We start from the raw sequence: 21,311 nt of genomic DNA, 5'->3' as shown, positions 1-21,311 counted from the left end.
ATATATATACTGAATATAACTGCCTCCTCATTTTAAAACACCACCGCACGCCACTGCTGCTATTATACGCAGTACAGTTTAATGCTCAAAAAACCAACCTTGTTTGGACTTCACTGAGAAACCGGGGAATGCCTTTGTTTGTTTGTTTGTTTCTAGATTAAATATGCTCTTTATTTTAGTTTCAGCCATACAATGACTGGTTTATTGAAATATTGTAATTGTAAATTCTTGAAAATATGTATTTATTCATTGTTATCATTGTGTAATGTAGAAGAATGCAGATGTGCAAGAAAAAATTCTCTCCGCTTTTATTATTTCCATACGCCATTTATGCCGTAAACAATGTAAATGTTCATATTAAGTATATTAAAGATACTTACATTTTTTCAAACATACATGTTTACCTTCCTGAGTATTGTTGCACTGTAAGAATAGTGGTTTAAGCAACGAAAGTTTGTACAGTGCTTTGTGTTGCACACAGCAGGTTTTCAAGAAAAAAGTGATAGAAAAAGTAATTAGGGCCTGTGTCCCAGTAGAGCTTTAGTTCTAGCAACGCCCCTGGGCTGCAGTATAAACGGTCGCTGTCGGTAATCGATCGGCGGCAGGTGAGGCGGTCAGAGTCCGTGATGACGTCACGACGGTGATCGGTGAGCTCGCGGAATGCGGAAGCGGGAGTCAGTGCCTTGCAGCTTTCCAGGGAAGAAGGTATGTGTCTAAACCTGATCATTAGTGACCTTATTGCTGGTGTTATTTGCAAATAGTAAATACATCTTTAGAAAATTACCATCGGCTTATCTTTACCGCAAAACTAAAAGCAAGCTCTATCACATGACTTTATTTGTTGTTGCACTGTAATGGTACGCTATTTCATACCATTGGTTTTTAACAGCTTTTATGTGAACGGAATGTGTATTTTGGGTTTATTGACAATCACATGTTCCCGTTAGTTGTTCAGATCTAACTCCTGCTGTGGGATGAGATCGGTGTGTTCAGGAGTTTACGGCTGAGAGAGAGAGAGAGAGAGAGAGAGAGAGAGAGAGAGAGAGAGAGAGAGAGAGAGACACAGAGAGACAGAGAGAGAGAGAGAGAGAGAGCTGCTGTTTGTCCAGGGCGTTCCCAGTCCCCGGATGTGGATAACATGAACTGCGCAGTTTCAGAAAACACCACAAATAATTGTTTTACGCGTATTTAATGACTAGAAACAAAAATTGGCTCCTTTTTTACATAAAATGTTTTTAGAGAGTATTGAAAACAACACTTCCTCCCTCTTTATGTCAGGGACTAATAACTTTAATACCTGAGTCCAACAGAGATCCCCTTTTAATTGAAAATTGGCGTCCAATTTCTTTACTGAATACTGATTATAAAATTATTGCCTACGGTTTGGCAAAGAGGATAAAATCTATTCTTAATAATATAATAGATGAGTGCCAATCAGGTTTTATACCCCAGAGACATATATCTAATAACATACACCTGATTTTAGATTTGTTGGATTATTCAGATCTTATTTCAACTGATAGTTTTATCCTCTTTCTTGATTACTACAAAGCATTTGATTGTTTAGAACATGAGTTTATGTTACAGGCCCTGCACAGACTTGGTTTTGGTAGTTTTTTTTACAAATGTGTTAAGATGCTTTATAATAATGCAAATACTAATGGCACTGCTCCTAGATTCTTTTTAAATTGTGTAGCTATTTCTTAATAGCTACACAATTCCTATGTTTCCATGTTAAAGAGAGCCCTGTGAAGGGAATTTCTGTTGCAGGAACGGGATTAATTATTAGCCAGTTGGCTGACGATACGGCATTGTTTTTAATAGATGCCTCTCAGATCCTAATTGCCTTGACGTCTCTCTTATCTTTCTCAAATGCATCTGGCCTTCTGCTTAACTTTAATAAATGTGAATTACTTCCAGTTAAAAAATGTGCTGCATCTTCTATCTGTAATATTCCCGTTAAAGAGAATGTCACATATTTAGGAATCAAAATAATTAAAGATTCTAAACTAAGATGTCAGGAAAATTTTAACCCAATTATGGAAAAATCTAAAAAGAAAAGTAATCTTTGGTTATTAAGAGATCTGTCATTGAAAGGAAGGACTTTGCTGACTAAAGCGGAGCGTATCTCTAGATTATATGCTGCTCATTCTTTATCTGGAGATAGACCAACCTGTAAGTTAATTGATGTAATGCTATTTAAATTTCTTTGGAAAAATAAAACTCATTATATTAGAAAATCTGTTATTTTAAATTCTTACAGTAAGGGCGGCTTAAATTTTATTGACTTTGATTCTCTCAATAACACTTTAAAAATCAATTGGTTGAGACGCTTTCTCCATAATCAGTCTTCAGTTTGGAGTGTAATCCCTCGAGATGTCTTTTCACAATTAGGTGGAATTAATTTCTTATTAATGTGTAATTTTTCCATTAGTAAACTCCCTATCAAACTTTCCAATTATCATCAGCAAATGCTTTTGGCTTGGAAACTTATTTATAAGCATAATTTCTCGCCTCACAACTTTTTTATTTGGAACAACTGTAATATTTTACATAAGAGGAAATCCTTGTTTTTAGGAAGTTGGTTCAGTAACGGAGTGTTGTTCGTGAACCAATTGTTTGACAATGATGGCATTTTGTTTAATTATTCAGATTTTATTTTAAGATATCATTTTCCTGTATCTAGAAAATAATTTAATACAGTTTTAAAGGCCATCTCTTTGGAAATTTGTATGCTCTTTAGAAATAATAACAGTGGCTCGTTGATCTCTGTCTGTCCTCCTGAATCCACTGCGGTTGGTTCTATTTGTTTCTCTGTTAAAAGATCCAATCACAAAATTAGGACTTTATTCTTGGACCGTGTTACTTCTATTTCTTCCTCCATTTCTTATTGGAACAACTGTTTTGATGATATTAAGCGGGCATATGTTTGGTCACTTCCTCAGAAATATCTTATAAAATAATTCACAGGTTTTATCCTGTCAGGCAGTTTTTACAGGAATTTAAAAGTGACATTGATATATCTTGTTCTTTCTGTGAGCTTTCTTCTGAAACTGTGGCTCATTTGTTCTGGGAATGTCCTTTTGTTCAGTCTTTTTGGAATAATCTTAATGCTCTGATTGTCCAAAATATTCTTTATGATTTCTCTTTGTGCTATAAACACATTCCTTTTGGGTTTTATGTTAAAGATAAGAATCTATTTAATGCATGTTTTTGTATAAACCTTCTGTTATTTATTGGAAAGTTTTATGTCCATAAATGTAAATATACTAAATGTAAACCCCACTTTAACATCTTCAAACAAGAACTGAAGTTGTATTTAAATACAATATCAATGTCTGTTAATAAGAAAGCTTTAAAAACTTCTAGAATTTGTGCCATATTTAAGATTTTTCCTTAATATATTTGTATCTCTATTTGTATGCCCTCTTTTTCTCTCTTTCTGTCAATTTTAAAGAACTTATATTTTACATTTATTTCTTTATCTATTAATCCTTGAGTATTTTATTTTTTTTATTTATTTTTTTAATTGAAAGGTATGTTGTTCGTTTTTCTACATACTGTTCTTTTCTGTTTGTTATCTTTTATACTGTATTCTTTATTATTATTGCAATAAAAAAAAAAAATAAAAAAAAATTAATGACTAGAAATGTAGTTGAATTTAAAAATCATACAAATCCTTTTTTTTTTCTTTGCTTATTATTATTATTATTATTATTTCCCATTTGGTGAAGTGAGATGAGCAGGATACCTCCATCACAATTCACCTGTAAAATAAAGTGATCTTACTAACGGACTTTCTCTCACAGTCTCTGCCATAGACCAAGAACAAACATTTAACGTTATTTAATATGGAATTTGATTATTAAGTATATATCTGACCTCCCCCGAACCGTTAAAATGATTATTGTTATTACCGGTAATATTATTATTTAGTTTATTTTATTTTTTTGTTTATATTATGTTTAAAAAAAAGAAAAAGGAAAAATTGAATGGCAGAGAAAACTGTAACTACATTTGTTTTGAAATAATGTACTGTTGTCCATGCTGCTACATCAAAATAAATAAAAATTCAAAAAATACAAATAATGTGATCCTGGAGTGCAAATGAAATTCATAAACATAACGGCAAATCTGGAAACACACGGCTGTACATCAGAAAGGGCAGTGCTTATTAAAGTAATGATGATTGGACAGATACTGTGATGCCAAAGAAGGCTGGACAACATTTGTAACATTGGGAAATATTTTTATTCAGCACATTGATTTAAAAAAAAAAAGCTGATTAATCTGACATTGGCTTTATTTCTCACTTTTGTAAGCGTTAGCAGTAAAATCCCATATCATTTGACCTTTACATCCAATCACCTTTCACATGTTTTATAACTTCCTCTTGACTCTCGGCTCCAGCCCAGAAAGCAGAATGAATGGCTTTAAGTTTGTATTCGTCTTTGGCTATTTTAAGCACTGCTGAATGTAGTGCAAACAGTTCAGATTAATAAACTGTATTTGTAGTAAATATCTGTTCAGCACACAGAACCGGTTTGGTGGACATTAGTGTTTGATCACTTTACATCAGTGAATAACGTCTGTCTTTTTATTTGTTGCAGGTCATTCAGAAGAGACAAACATGTGGCCAAATCAAGGTGATTTTTGCATTCATTAATCATTTCTCAAGCCATCAGTGTCTGTGCTGCGCCTCAATCAGGGCGTTTAGGCTCCACACACTTCTGACACATGTATCAATTCTCCTCCCCCTTCACATCTGTCACAATTTACATTTATATTTTACCTTTGCCGTTTAAATAAACCATATATGTCATATATTTCAACAGGGCATCTTGCTTTATTAATATTTATTATGAATGCCTTAAATAACAAACTTTAACAACATAAGGGCAGATTAGCGCAGCTGATGACGCTTTATGTGACGCTCGAGTGGTCGAGAATATTCCAGTGTTCTTCCTTTGATTCCTTTGTCCTCGTTTCCTTTCCTGGCATCCTTCCCTCATATCCTAAGACACGAGGAAAGATAGTGAGGATGCACGTGAGAAATGAGAAGCACCCCTAGTGTTCCTGAGTAGCTGCTTCAGCTGTGTGTGTGTGTGTGTGTGTGTGTGTGTGTGTGAGTGTGTGTGTGTGTGTGTGTGTGTGTGTGTGTGTGTGTGTGTGTGTGTGTGTGTGTGTGTGTGTGTGTGTGTGTGTGTGTGTGTGTGTGTGTGTGTGTGTGTGTGTGTGTGTGTGTGTGTGTGTGTGTGTGTGTGTGTGTGTGTGTGTGTGTGTGTGTGTGTGTGTGTGTGTGTGTGTGTGTGTGTGTGTGTGTGTGGATTCTTCTAGCAGTGCCTTTTAAAGGTGACCTATCATGAAAATCTGACATTTCCAGGTTGTAAGTGCTATAATCAGGTCCCCAGTGCATCTACCAACCAAGGAAAGGTGAAAAAGATTAACCCAGTAACTTTGTTTTGGTAAGCCATTTTCTGCAAGCGTCTGAAAAACGAGCGCGTCTGATTTCACTCCCCTAGTGACGTTGTAAAGGCATCTCATTATAATATTACCGCCCCTTAATCTGTAAGTTTCCATCCACAGCGCTTCATTTTGATTTATCAAGCGACAGCGGTGTACCAGCTCTAATGCCAGGGCGAAAGTTTGAGCAAAACATGCTAACTGTTCTGTCTTTGTCTGCACAGACGAGCACTGAACACTGTTAAGAGTCCTCAGAGGAGACAACAGAGCAGTGGATTTATTGATTTATTTACTGTACATTACACTGCTGCCACACAGATCCATTATAAACATGCAAATTATTATTACTCGTGTGTTTTTAACGTAAACTTGTGTGTGAATGAGAGCTTAGTTTAGTACTCACATGCTGTGACAGCCGCTTTCTGTGCGTGTGCTTCGGATGTGTGCGCTCAGAAAACCCTATATCGTTAAACTAATATGGTTTAAAACGCATGATTTCAGCGTGATAAATATGATAATCAGAACCAAAACAGATGTTTTTAGCAGGTATGGCGCAGCTCTATTCTAGAAGAGGGGGCGGGGAGCAGCAGCTCATTTGCATTTAAAGAGACATGCACTAAAACAGTGTGTTTCTGCTTCCACTCAAAATGGGCATTTTCAAAATGATATAATAAATGATCTGTAGGATATTTTGAGCTGAAACGTCACAGACACATTCTGGGTACACCTGAGACTTATATTACATATTGTAAAAAGGGGCATAATGTCTCCTTTAACACCAAACACAGAAAGTTTTGTCCCCTTCTGTATTAAAAACTGCTGTTAGTTTAGCTGCTAGCTCCTCCAGGATCTCTACCAGTCTCATAAGCAGCTAGTGTAACCCAGCACAACCAGTCATAAGGTGACTGATGGAAAGGCTCTCAGCTTCCTTGAGTTCAGTGTAGGGGTGTGCGATATGACGATTTTTGATCGTGGAAGATAAAAATGTCTCCACGATCTGCTTTTGAAGAAATATGGTAGTATCGTGCTACAGCGCACATTCTATCAGCTGCAGTTCTTATTCCTCCGTCTCAATATACTGTACATTATTCGGATCTGCTTTAAAGCCTTGCCGGTTAAATGTTTTATTCACGCGTCAGTCTGACGCGCGCTTTTTCTGAGCCCGTACACCGGCGCGCGTGCTAAAGCCTGTCAAAAAGCGCCTGAGTACTGAACTAAGTTATCTTGTGCACTAATACTGTCAAAACACACAAGGTTTATGTATAGACTCCGTTGCTTATGTCTAAAATGAGTAAGTAAACAGCTGAGAGAAACGGATGCGTGCCTCTGTATATTAGATGCCTGCATGTCTTAAAGGGGCAGCAGTACTGAACATGCTGCCGACTGTCATTAAAGGGATAGTTCACCTTAAAATTTAATTTCTGTCATTATTTACTAACTCGCATGTTGTCCCAAACCTGTATTAATTTCTTTCTTGTGCTGAACACAAAAGAAGATATTTTGAAGAATGTGGGTAACCAAATAGTATCTGGTCCACATTGACTTTTGATAGAAGGAAAAAGAAATACTATGGAATAAGTCACTGGGGACCAGCAACTGTTTGGTTTTCCATGTTCCTCAAAATAGCATTTATGTTCAGCAGAAGAAACTCATTCAGGTTTAAATAAACTTTTGAGTGTGTAAATGTGGTATAAATATAAAACTTTTTATTTTAGGGTTAACTATTCCTTCAATGTTAATAAAACACCAAAACACAAAGAGAAAAATCACTCACTACTCTTGACTGAAAAACGTTAATACAGTTGATTTAATAGGAATCAATCTATATAGTGTTTTATTTTTGTTGATTCAATTTCTCGAATGCTCCTGCTAAATACACCTATTGTACCTGAAAATAAAACACTGTTTTATATGTAGAGTATGTGTATTTGTAATGTGTATCTTTGTTCTCATTTTTTAATAACAAAGATAACATTTTTATCTTCGCCCACTTTGGCCTAAATATCTGCCATTATTTTTTAATATTTTTGTTCCCTTGAAAGGTTTTGTCTTTATAATAGGGAAATTAGTTTGGCTGTAATGCTCAGACAACTTGCAAAATGGTAAAACCAACATGACAAAGAATCGTGATAAAATCGTGAATCGTGATTTTTCTTAAAAATATCGTGATATTAAGTTTTTGCCATATCGCCCACCCCTAGTTCAGAGTCAGTAAACATGGCTGCTGTATCTGAGTCCTAAAACACAGCCGGTTGATATTAAACACATTAGCGGTGCAGTACTTTGAAAATTTCAGATTTAAAGAAACGGCTCAGCCAAAAACTGAACATGTCATTCACTCATCCAAATGCTGTTCCTGCCTGGTGTGACTGTACAGTATTTTCTTTCTTCAGTTAAACACTAAATTGTAAGTTGAAGGGCAGATGGAGATGTCATGCAGTATGGCCTACTGTCACAATGATGCTCTTTTGCAGTTTGGCGCTGAAAATCAGTGATTCTCTCTCAGTAGATGTTGAGTGTTTTCTGTATGTTGATGTATTGTGATTTTCTCCTCTCAGGACCTCCGTACGCTGGACCTCCGGCCGCTGGACCGCCCAATCCTGCTTTTCCTTGTCCTCCAAACCCGGCGTACCCAGCCATGCCCATCCCATCCTACCAGCCCGGACCCAACCCCGTCTATCCGCCCATGAACCAACCCATGAACCAGCCCATGACCATCCCGTACCCCGCGCCCAACCAGCAGCCGTTCCCTCCGGTGGGGCCCGGGCCGCACGCACCCTTCCCCGGGGCCGGACACCCCTGCCCCGTCCCGCAGTACGGCGGTCACCCGGCCGGAACACATGCACCTGGACACAAGAAACACAAGAAGATGAAGAAGATGAAGAAAGGCCATAAAGCTCACAAGGAGAACAAACATATGAAGCACGGCAAGGTGAGAGACTGAACGAGTGCTGCGCGGATGAGCTGATTCAAGGACACGTTATACATGACGGTTAGGAAGACAGTGAAGCAAGATTATTTTCATAAAAAAACATCAAAATAAATGAAAAACTAAAACGAAACGAAATTAACAACCGTTATTGAAAAACTGAAATAAAATAATAATGGATGCTGCAAATCGAATATTGAGGCTTTGCCATTATTATTGAATTTCATTAGTCCCAGTTATGATTTATGCACGTTTGTTCGCGATTAAGTGAGCAGGACACGACAGTTACAGTATCAGGATTATGGTTAAATAAGGTAAAATTAAATTAAATATCACAACACATTTATCATTCAGTCTAGTGCTTTTAAATAGGCTATGATAACGTAAGCGCAGCTTGAGTAGATTTATGGAGTAAAAAGGCATGATTTTTGCGTATATTTGTATACTTTTACCATCTAATCAATGTCGGCATGCTTTAACTTTGTGTCTTTCTTTGGCCTGCGCTCTGGAAGTGATCTGTTAATATTGCTGAACTTTAATTACTAAAACTGAAACTGAAACTAAACTATATAAAAACTAAATAGAAATGTGTTCGCAAAATAAAAACTAAACAAACTATTAAAGTATTAATTAAAAACGAATAAAAATGAAACTAAATTTTATTGCAAATTTGAAAACGATATTAAAATAAAACGAGTTTAAAAATGCAAATCTATAATAATCTTGCACTGAAGCAATCATGACAACACTATTTATTTAACACTATTATTGACTCCTGCTGTCTACAGTGTGTTTTTGCTGTGATTGCAGCCAATCAGAAGGGTTTAGCAACGAAATCTGCTCCAAATGCCAGCGTCACGAATGCAGTACAGTGTAGAAGTGATGTGAATAATCCAGTCAGTGTGTGGAGCACTTCACTGACGATTAACGGGTTTTTCCAAAAATTCAGGCTGAAGAGTAACAACCTCATTTAAATCCCCTACTTGTGTTATTCCTAAAACTGCTGCGATGAACGATGTTAAATCACGGTCTTAAACGACTGATGCATGAAGCATCATATACCTCCCCTTCAGTGGCGTGCACAGACCTCCGGAGGGGCAGGGTCAAAATTGGGGGGGGAGGGGGTGATATGGCAAAAATATCACAATTGTTTTAGAAATATCATGATTCACAGTATTATCACAATTCTTTGTCATGTTGGATTTTCTATTTTGCAAGCTGTTTGAACATTACAGCCAAACTAATTTCCCTATTATAAAGACAAAGGCTGCGTCCGAAATCGCATACTACTTGTGTAGGTACTACATTTGAATTCGAACGTACTACTCGACCGTTAAAAAAGTACGTTCTATATAGTATGAATGAGGGTAGTATGACTGGAATTCGGACGTACTACATCCGCCATGTTGATGTCACGTGTCATGCGTCTTCACAACAGCGCGCAAATTTAAAGAACCCACTTCACTGCGCGAATATCGTTAATGATTTAAATTCTTAACGCTTAACGAACCGTCTATTTAAAGAAAGCAACGTTAACAAGCTGATGTACTACATTGAGGTTGACGTAGTTTCATCTGTTTGTTAAACCCTCAACAAGACAGTCGTTTACTTGGATGATGTTAAACAAGTAAGTTACAAGTTAACCACAATGAACATAAAAAATGTTTTTCCCTGAGGTACTTTACACTTGAAGACAGCCGCGTCGCGGCTTTCCGCCATTTTTCGAATATGACGACGCCTCTCCCGCGGCCTCATGGGATAGTAAAGTGTCCATCGTATGCCTACTACAGAATTCGGAAGGAAGTAGTAGGTCATCCGGGTACTTCTCGCCTACTATTTTTCGAATACTATGAATTCGGACATACTACTCGCCTCGCATACTGTTTTTCGCATACTATATAGTAGGGAAGTATGCGATTTTGGACGCACCCAAAGCCTTTCAAGGTAACAAAATATTAAAAAGTATGGCGGATATTTAGGCCAAAGTGGGTGAAGATAAAAATTGTTGTCATTATTTTATCTTTGTTATTAAAAATGAGAGCAAAGATACACATTACAAATACACATAATATACAAATAAAATAAACAGTGTTTTATTTTCAGGTAGTCTACAATAGGTGTATTTAGCAGGAGCATTCAAGAAACTGAATGAACAAATATAAAAATAAAACGCTATATAGATTGATTCCTATTAAAGCAACTGTATTAAAGTTTTTCAGTCAAGAGTAGTGAGTGATTGTTCTCTTTGTGTTTGGTGTTTTATTAACATTAAAGGAATAATTCACCCCAAAATTAAAATAGGCTAGTGTTTGATTTTTATACCTTCATTTACTCACTCAAAATTTGTTTTAAACCTAAACGAGTTTCTTCTGCTGAAACTAAATGCTATTTTGAAGAATGTGGAAAACCAAACAGTTGCTGGTCTACAGTAACAGTAGGAAAAAAAAAATACTATGGAAGTCAAAGTCAATGTGAACCAGCAACTGTTTGGTTACCCACATTCTTCAGAATATCTTATTTTGTGTTCAGCACAACAAAGAAATTAATACAGGTTTGGGACAACATGTGAGTGAGTAAATAATGACAGAATTACAATTTTAGGGTGAACTATCCCTTTAAATACTGTCGGCAGCATGTTTAGTACTGTCCCTTTAAGACCTGCACGCATCTAATATAGAGGCACGCATGTGTTTCTCTCAGCTGTTTACCTTCATTTTAGACATAACCAACTGAGTCTATACATAAACCTGGTGTGTTTTGACAGTATTAGCACAAAACATAACGTTCAGTAATCAGGCGCTGTTTGACGGGCTTTTTAGAGCACGCGCTTTGGGTGTATGTGCTCAGAAAAGGCGCTCCCCAGAACAGAACACTGAGTGAAACATTTAACCAGTAAGTCTTTGAAGCAGATGCAGATAATGTACTTTTGTGACTGCGAATAAGTGCAGTGTCCCGTGAGAGTAACTCTACCGCTGAGTTAACACTGATGTGAATGTATGTGGCGTTGTACAGTATATAGAGACGGCGGCGCCAGAACTGCAGCTGATAGAATGCGCGCTGAAGTACGATACTACCATATTTCTTCAAAAAAGCAAATCGTGGAGACATTTTTATAGTCCACCATCAAAACTCGTCATATGGAACACCCCTACTCTCGGCAGAAATCGCAGACCGGGGGCACCGGACCGCAAGGGCACTTTACCGTCGGACCTCAAAGGGGCAGGGGCTCGAGCCCCCCCCGGCCCCCCCCGGCCCCCCCCCTTGTGCACGCCACTGCTCCCCTTATTATCCAGACAGCGAGTCCGTGTGTAGAAAGGCGCTGATCCTCGTGTGTGTGTGCGTGCGTGCGTGTGTGTGTGTGTGTGTGTGTGTGCGTGCGTGTGTGTGTGTGTGTGTGCGTGCGTGTGTGTGTGTGTGTGTGGCTGCAGTGATGTTGAATGGTTTAATGCTGTGTTTGGTGTTGTTTTGCAGCATTCGTCCAGCAGCAGCAGCAGCAGCAGCAGCAGTGATTCTGACTGAAGAGCAGCACACATGCACTAACACACCTGATCTCACAAGCGCCAGGGCTAATACATAAAGCCCAGCAGCAATAAAATGGATAATCAAATGCAGTAATGTATAGCAATTAAGTATATTTATGCGTTTCTGTGAGTCTGAATGCTTTTCTTAATTACATTTACAAGGAAACGAGTATATAAATAATCAGCTTTCCTTGTGAAGAGATCGTCAGTCTTTTGATGATTTAATTATAACTTTTGCTGAACTTGACTCAGTTGTGAACATCATACTGATATTTCAGACATTTGCCTTGATTTGAGAAATAGACAACTTTAATTAAACAAGCTCGCTTCCTTTATGCATTAAAGTTACTTTAAGAAGAAAAGTCACAGATAACACACGTACATCTGCAAGACGTCTGGAAAACATCTGTGTTGATTTAGAAAAAATGTCAATTAAAAAGTATGCTTTCGTCTGGATACATTTAGGCCTAGGATTAGGCCATAGTTCAATTAGGACATTTAAGTACTTTTTATAAACATTCTTATGAAAAAACATTACTGGTGTGCATCTTGAGACAAAACAAAGGCACTGATATATTTTAAGATCAGTCAGTGCAAGTTTATTTCAGTTGAAACAGTTCAGACTTAGATTTTAGTCTAGGACTAGTTTTAAGCCTTGTCTGTGAAACCCGGGGGTTAGTTTTACTGAGGACGATTCTGACACATCAACCGTAGTCAGATGTTTCTTTGTGCATTACTTTTTACTACCTGAAGCACTAAATATGTATTGATCAAAGTTAATAATCAGGAATTCATGAAGGTGACGTAGATCTTGTAGTTAATAAAGCCATGAGTGTTATGAAGTATTTCAGATTTAATTAACCGTAAGCTTTAACTGTGAAATCACTGAACTCAGTTGCATCATTTTTGTTGGATAATAAAGAAACACAGGAAATTTTTCAATAAATAAAACATTAAGAGAAAGCTTGACACATCTACCGGTTTTATTTATTATTGTGTACTAAATGAATGTTTTAATAGCGATACAATCACTTTGTCAGCAGATCTTGAGATTTGCCCAGCTCAGCATATTTTACATTAAAACATCTCCTCGATGCGTCAGTGAAGCAGTACAGTGCACTATTACAGTTTTTATGATTGCTTAGGCACTCTTTTAAAAACAAGGCTCATTTTGTCACAACACTACACACACACACACACACACACACACACACACACACACGTTTGTTTTTGTGAAAAGTGGGGACTCTCCATAGGCGTAATGGTTTTTATACTGTACTTACTGTATGTGCTATTGTCCTACACCAACCCTACACCTAAACCTACCCCTTACAGGAGACTGTGCATTTCAACTTTCCCCAAAAAAACCTCACTCTGAGTGATTTATAAGCGTTTTGAAAAGTGGGGACATGGGTCAATGTCCTGAGATGTCACCTTCACCTTGTAATACCTGCCATACCCTCGTCATTATACACATCTATGTTCTGACTTCTCACAAAAACACACACACACTCACACTCACAAACACACACACACACACACACACACACACACACTCACAAACACAAAAGTAGCAGAACATCTCAGATCTGCAAAACTAAACACTATATTCTAAACTCTATAATAATTGAACAAAACCCAGTTTTGGTACTGTATGGCACACATGCTTCATACAGCCGGATTCTGTTTGAACCACTTACACACTGCTGTGCTCAATCATAAACATGCGTAACATTTCTATTTTTGATAGAAAAATAGAGATCTTGTTACAGTACATGAATATATTGACCAAACACAACACGAGACTGTACTGCACATGAAAATATTTATTTTTCACCACATCGTTAAATCCTTCATATCATTGCAATTAGGAAAATCAGAACATATTCCAAATCCAATTTTGTGGAGACGGAAAAAACACACCTCGGCATCATCTCTGTGTATAGCTGGAATAATGGGACCAGATAGTCTGTCCAGTACCGAGTCTGTCTAAACACGAGTGTGTGGTGTGTGTTGTAAGGAGCTATTTTGGCATGATGACCCCGTTCTGTGTGATTGCAGCATATAATGTGATTAACACCATGTTGACCCGGACGCTCAAAATAGCTCTTCTTCCTGCAACACTGCCTTTCATTTGTGTTGCCTTTTTATAGTGCTTACACCTTGATTGTTGAGTTTGCAGTTAAGCGGCTAGTGTCTGCACCTGACGGCCGTGTTTAATCAGTCGGTTCATGTGTGTAGTATTTTGGAAAGCAGTGCCTTAAAATGGCAAAGAAGTGACATCATGTTAGATTTCTGTGTCTAATGTAGAGAAGTGTGTTTAGTGTTCTGCAAAACAATGGGCTGAGGTTTTGCTCTTTGAGTATCAGGTTTCACTAACTGTGTGTTATTTTTAATTTCAGTGTGTATGCAATCATAAATGTAATGTGTAGGTGAGCTCGCTGCACACTCCTGACCGACAGGTGGCGCTAACACTGCTTCGCCAGCCGCTAAACACACTACAGGAGGAAGAAGAAGAAGAAGAAGCCGCTAAACACTACACGAGGAAGAAGAAGAGGTTGATGAACGCGCTGCGCTGGTCGCTCACTCACGTGTTTCTGAATAAAGCTGTTCTGAGGAAGAGGAAGATGAAGATCGGGACTCATAACGGCACTTTTCACTGCGATGAAGTTCTGGCGTGTTTCCTTCTGCGACAGCTGCCGGAATACAAGGTGCTCTTCACTACAGCATCAGATAAAGCATGAGAGGAGATGGAGGACTCTAGCATGAAACAGTCTCGTCTTCACGTGTTCTCATGTCTGCAGCTGAACTGTGTTCTTCGCTCCTGCTGTGTAGAGTTATTGTGTAGAGTTATTGTGTAGAGTTATTGTGTAGAGTTATTGTGTAGTTTACTGCAGTGACAGCAGCTGATCGATCACAGACTGACCTGAGAGGTTATTAGTGAGTGTATCGCAGGTGATGGTCATCTGTGGTCTTCTTCAGGAGGTTATTGTGGTGTTTACTGTAGGAGCTGTGATAGATGAGTGTATAATGGTCATCTGTGGTCTTCTTCAGGAGGTTATTGTGGTGTTTACTGTAGGAGCTGTGATAGATGAGTGTATAATGGTCATCTGGGCTCTTCTTCAGGAGGTTATTGTGGTGTTTACTGTAGGAGCTGTGATAGATGAGTGTATAATGGTCATCTGTGGTCTTCTTCAGGAGGTTATTGTGGTGTTTACTGCAGGAGCTGTGATAGATGAGTGTATAATGGTCATCTGTGGTCTTCTTCAGGAGGTTATTGTGGTGTTTACTGTAGGAGCTGTGATAGATGAGTGTATAATGGTCATCTGTGGTCTTCTTCAGGAGGTTATTGTGGTGTTTACTGTAGGAGCTGTGATGAGTGTATAATGGTCATCTGTGGTCTTCTTCAGGAGGTTATTGTGGTGTTTACTGTAGGAGCTGTGATGAGTGTATAATGGTCATCTGTGGTCTTCTTCAGGAGGTTATTGTGGTGTTTACTGTAGGAGCTGTGATAGATGAGTGTATAATGGTCATCTGTGGTCTTCTTCAGGAGGTTATTGTGGTGTTTACTGTAGGAGCTGTGATAGATGAGTGTATAATGGTCATCTGTGGTCTTCTTCAGGAGGTTATTGTGGTGTTTACTGTAGGAGCTGTGATAGATGAGTGTATAATGGTCATCTGGGCTCTTCTTCAGGAGGTTATTGTGGTGTTTACTGTAGGAGCTGTGATAGATGAGTGTATAATGGTCATCTGTGGTCTTCTTCAGGAGGTTATTGTGGTGTTTACTGTAGGAGCTGTGATAGATGAGTGTATAATGGTCATCTGGGTCTTCTTCAGGAGGTTATTGTGGTGTTTACTGTAGGAGCTGTGATAGATGAGTGTATAATGGTCATCTGGGTCTTCTTCAGGAGGTTATTGTGGTGTTTACTGTAGGAGCTGTGATAGATGAGTGTATAATGGTCATCTGGGCTCTTCTTCAGGAGGTTATTGTGGTGTTTACTGTAGGAGCTGTGATAGATGAGTGTATAATGGTCATCTGTGGTCTTCTTCAGGAGGTTATTGTGGTGTTTACTGTAGGAGCTGTGATAGATGAGTGTATAATGGTCATCTGGTCTTCTTCAGGAGGTTATTGTGGTGTTTACTGTAGGAGCTGTGATAGATGAGTGTATAATGGTCATCTGGGTCTTCTTCAGGAGGTTATTGTGGTGTTTACTGTAGGAGCTGTGATGAGTGTATAATGGTCATCTGTGGTCTTCTTCAGGAGGTTATTGTGGTGTTTACTGCAGGAGCTGTGATAGATGAGTGTATAATGGTCATCTGTGGTCTCTTCAGGAGGTTATTGTGGTGTTTACTGTAGGAGCTGTGATAGATGAGTGTATAATGGTCATCTGTGGTCTCTTCAGGAGGTTATTGTGGTGTTTACTGTAGGAGCTGTGATAGATGAGTGTATAATGGTCATCTGTGGTCTTCTTCAGGAGGTTATTGTGGTGTTTACTGCAGGAGCTGTGATAGATGAGTGTATAATGGTCATCTGTGGTCTTCAGGAGGTTATTGTGGTGTTTACTGTAGGAGCTGTGATAGATGAGTGTATAATGGTCATCTGTGGTCTTCAGGAGGTTATTGTGGTGTTTACTGTAGGAGCTGTGATAGATGAGTGTATAATGGTCATCTGTGGTCTTCTTCAGGAGGTTATTGTGGTGTTTACTGTAGGAGCTGTGATAGATGAGTGTATAATGGTCATCTGTGGTCTTCAGGAGGTTATTGTGGTGTTTACTGTAGGAGCTGTGATAGATGAGTGTATAATGGTCATCTGGGCTCTTCAGGAGGTTATTGTGGTGTTTACTGCAGGAGCTGTGATAGATGAGTGTATAATGGTCATCTGTGGTCTTCTTCAGGATGCAGAGATCCTCCGCAGCAGAGACGCTGGCCGCTCCTGAAGCAGTGTGATGTTGTGGTGGATGTCGGAGGAGAATATGATCCCAGTCAGCAGCACTATGACCATCATCAGAGGTACATCTTCATCATCCTCCTCCTCCTCCTGTACTAGAACTGTACAGATTATTACTGCAGCGCTTCTTCATCATGTTATTTATCATGCCTGATCACTTAGAGAAGCTGTGAATGCAGAAATGTGTGGGGAATAATTGGCTAATTGGCATTTACCCATTTTATGTGAAATGTGCCTCTCTATGCTATTTGATAGTGATAAGATATAATACTGAGAATAATAGTATTTGATACAGCTGTTTACCGATCTCATTACCTCACATTAATTTAACTGTAAATATAAATAGATCTTCAGACTCCTTCCTGAACTGATATGTAGTTTGGAGCATACCAGGTTGTGGTTTTGTACTTTACGATGAGTGTTTTGAGATCAGGATCTCTCATTACCTGATTTTCAGCTGAATTATTTATCTCTGAAAGCATTGGTGAATCCTCATCCATCAGTTCATGAGGGTTGTTGAAGATCTGCAGTGTTTTCCAACATAACCAATGACCGGTGCTTCATTTTGGTGCAGTCATAATCTTCCCACCGTTTTCCTTCAGCACACAACACTTTGAATTATGGCAGTGACTTCCTTTAAAATGTAAACAATCAGCGACTGACCGTGAGCTTGTTGACGCCATCAAACATATGTTATATATGTTAGTCAAATCAAAAATAAGAATATGCATGAATCAAAAATATTCTTTGAACTGGAACATCGAGAGAGTCTTTAGTGCACTGCAGTGAATGATTGATCCGTGCGTGTAGATCTGACCGTGTGTGTGTCCACAGGTCTTTTGTGGAGAGTTTCCACAGCTTGTGTCCAGAGAAGCCCTGGGTGACCAAGCTGAGCTCGGCGGGTTGATTTACCTTCACTTGGCAGAAGAGTTCTCTCGCAGCTGACGGAGCTGAAGCAGGACGAGCCGCAGCTGGAGGTCCTGTATGACAAGGTCAGTTCGATCTAAACGCTGTCCCCAGAACACAGACCCAGTGTCTGACTGATCTCTGTTCCAGATGTACGAGAACTTCGTGGAGGAGGTGGATGCGGTGGATAACGGGATCAGTCAGTGTGATGGAGAGGTGCGTTACTCCATCAGCACCACCCTCAGCGCCGCGTCGGCTATCTCAACCCTCACTGGAACAGCACCGACCAGGACACCGAGGTTAACACACCGCTTCACTCACCTTACACCAGAATCACTAGCACACATACCTGCAGACTCCAGCAGCGAGGATCTAATGCTCTTTAAACTCTTCTGAAAGATATTTTGTAATCAGCCGTTTCTGTAAACAACAGATTCTGATTTTAGAGTAAAACTGCAGTGTTGATTTGAAACCACATCTCTGTCTGTGATAGATGAGTGTATAATGGTCATCTGGGCTCTTCTTCAGGAGGTTATTGTGGTGTTTACTGTAGGAGCTGTGATAGATGAGTGTATAATGGTCATCTGGGCTCTTCTTCAGGAGGTTATTGTGGTGTTTACTGTAGGAGCTGTGATAGATGAGTGTATAATGGTCATCTGGGCTCTTCTTCAGGAGGTTATTGTGGTGTTTACTGTAGGAGCTGTGATAGATGAGTGTATAATGGTCATCTGGGCTCTTCTTCAGGAGGTTATTGTGGTGTTTACTGTAGGAGCTGTGATAGATGAGTGTATAATGGTCATCTGTGGTCTTCTTCAGGAGGTTATTGTGGTGTTTACTGTAGGAGCTGTGATAGATGAGTGTATAATGGTCATCTGGGCTCTTCTTCAGGAGGTTATTGTGGTGTTTACTGCAGGAGCTGTGATAGATGAGTGTATAATGGTCATCTGTGGTCTTCTTCAGGAGGTTATTGTGGTGTTTACTGTAGGAGCTGTGATAGATGAGTGTATAATGGTCATCTGTGGTCTTCTTCAGGAGGTTATTGTGGTGTTTACTGTAGGAGCTGTGATAGATGAGTGTATAATGGTCATCTGGGCTCTTCTTCAGGAGGTTATTGTGGTGTTTACTGTAGGAGCTGTGATAGATGAGTGTATAATGGTCATCTGGGCTCTTCTTCAGGAGGTTATTGTGGTGTTTACTGTAGGAGCTGTGATAGATGAGTGTATAATGGTCATCTGGGCTCTTCTTCAGGAGGTTATTGTGGTGTTTACTGCAGGAGCTGTGATAGATGAGTGTATAATGGTCATCTGTGGTCTTCTTCAGGATGCAGAGATCCTCCGCAGCAGAGACGCGTCGCTCCTGAAGCAGTGTGATGTTGTGGTGGATGTCGGAGGAGAATATGATCCCAGTCAGCAGCACTATGACCATCATCAGAGGTACATCTTCATCATCCTCCTCCTCCTCCTGTACTAGAACTGTACAGATTATTACTGCAGCGCTTCTTCATCACGTTATTTATCATGCCTGATCACTTAGAGAAGCTGTGAATGCAGAAATGTGTGGGGAATAATTGGCTAATTGGCATTTACCCATTTTTATGTGAAATGTGCCTCTCTATGCTATTTGATAGTGATAAGATATAATACTGAGAATAATAGTATTTGATACAGCTGTTTACCGATCTCATTACCTCACATTAATTTAACTGTAAATATAAATAGATCTTCAGACTCCTTCCTGAACTGATATGTAGTTTGGAGCATACCAGGTTGTGGTTTTGTACTTTACGATGAGTGTTTTGAGATCAGGATCTCTCATTACCTGATTTTCAGCTGAATTATTTATCTCTGAAAGCATTGGTGAATCCCTCATCCATCAGTTCATGAGGGTTGTTGAAGATCTGCAGTGTTTTCCAACATAACCAATGACCGGTGCTTCATTTTGGTGCAGTCATAATCTTCCCACCGTTTTCCTTCAGCACACAACACTTTGAATTATGGCAGTGACTTCCTTTAAAATGTAAACAATCAGCGACTGACCGTGAGCTTGCTGACGCCATCAAACATATGTTATATATGTTAGTCAAATCAAAAATAAGAATATGCATGAATCAAAAATATTCTTTGAACTGGAACATCGAGAGAGTCTTTAGTGCACTGCAGTGAATGATTGATCCGTGCGTGTAGATCTGACCGTGTGTGTGTCCACAGGTCTTTTGTGGAGAGTTTCCACAGCTTGTGTCCAGAGAAGCCCTGGGTGACCAAGCTGAGCTCGGCGGGGTTGATTTACCTTCACTTGGCAGAAGAGTTCTCTCGCAGCTGACGGAGCTGAAGCAGGACGAGCCGCAGCTGGAGGTCCTGTATGACAAGGTCAGTTCGATCTAAACGCTGTCCCCAGAACACAGACCCAGTGTCTGACTGATCTCTGTTCCAGATGTACGAGAACTTCGTGGAGGAGGTGGATGCGGTGGATAACGGGATCAGTCAGTGTGATGGAGAGGTGCGTTACTCCATCAGCACCACCCTCAGCGCCGCGTCGGCTATCTCAACCCTCACTGGAACAGCACCGACCAGGACACCGAGGTTAACACACCGCTTCACTCACCTTACACCAGAATCACTAGCACACATACCTGCAGACTCCAGCAGCGAGGATCTAATGCTCTTTAAACTCTTCTGAAAGATATTTTGTAATCAGCCGTTTCTGTAAACAACAGATTCTGATTTTAGAGTAAAACTGCAGTGTTGATTTGAAACCACATCTCTGTCTGTGATAACTTCCTGTGAAGTTGATGCATGGTAAAATCGAATTTATAGTTTACGTAAAACAAGTTTTCACAGAAACACATTTTATAAATATTTCAGCCTTTAGACCATTTTTCTGGCGTGTTTCCTTCTGCGACAGCTGCCGGAATACAAGGTGCTCTTCACTACAGCATCAGATAAAGCATGAGAGGAGATGGAGGACTCTAGCATGAAACAGTCTCGTCTTCACGTGTTCTCATGTCTGCAGCTGAACTGTGTTCTTCGCTCCTGCTGTGTAGAGTTATTGTGTAGTTTACTGCAGTGACAGCAGCTGATCGATCACAGACTGACCTGAGAGGTTATTAGTGAGTGTATCGCAGGTGATGGTCATCTGTGGTCTTCAGGAGGTTATTGTGGTGTTTACTGCAGGAGCTGTGATAGATGAGTGTATAATGGTCATCTGTCTTCTTCAGGAGGTTATTGTGGTGTTTACTGCAGGAGCTGTGATAGATGAGTGTATAATGGTCATCTGTGGTCTTCAGGAGGTTATTGTGGTGTTTACTGTAGGAGCTGTGATAGATGAGTTCTGTGTGATTGCAGCATATAATGTGATTAACACCATGTTGACCCGGACGCTCAAAATAGCTCTTCTTCCTGCAACACTGCCTTTCATTTGTGTTGCCTTTTTATAGTGCTTACACCTTGATTGTTGAGTTTGCAGTTAAGCGGCTAGTGTCTGCACCTGACGGCCGTGTTTAATCAGTCGGTTCATGTGTGTAGTATTTTGGAAAGCAGTGCCTTAA

The 21,311-nt window shown here is 39.5% G+C and overlaps 1 protein-coding gene and 1 pseudogene across 1 annotated transcript; both read left to right on the top strand.

The window, feature by feature from the left end:
• Nucleotides 1-564: 564 nt before the first annotated feature.
• On the top strand, nt 565-12,882 carry prr13 (proline rich 13). Its single transcript, XM_058791281.1, has 4 exons — nt 565-705; nt 4,611-4,646; nt 8,022-8,395; nt 11,864-12,882. Exons 2-4 carry the CDS (start codon nt 4,631-4,633, stop codon nt 11,909-11,911), a joined length of 438 nt encoding a protein of 145 aa, XP_058647264.1. The 5' UTR covers nt 565-705; nt 4,611-4,630; the 3' UTR covers nt 11,912-12,882.
• Nucleotides 12,883-13,015: 133 nt separating this feature from the next.
• On the top strand, nt 13,016-20,622 carry LOC131549259 (MYG1 exonuclease-like; annotated as a pseudogene).
• Nucleotides 20,623-21,311: the final 689 nt, after the last annotated feature.

Source organism: Onychostoma macrolepis, chromosome 11 (assembly GCF_012432095.1).
Source record: "Onychostoma macrolepis isolate SWU-2019 chromosome 11, ASM1243209v1, whole genome shotgun sequence".
Classification (NCBI taxonomy): Eukaryota; Metazoa; Chordata; class Actinopteri; order Cypriniformes; family Cyprinidae; genus Onychostoma; species Onychostoma macrolepis.
This window is presented reverse-complemented; position numbering and strand designations above follow the sequence as displayed.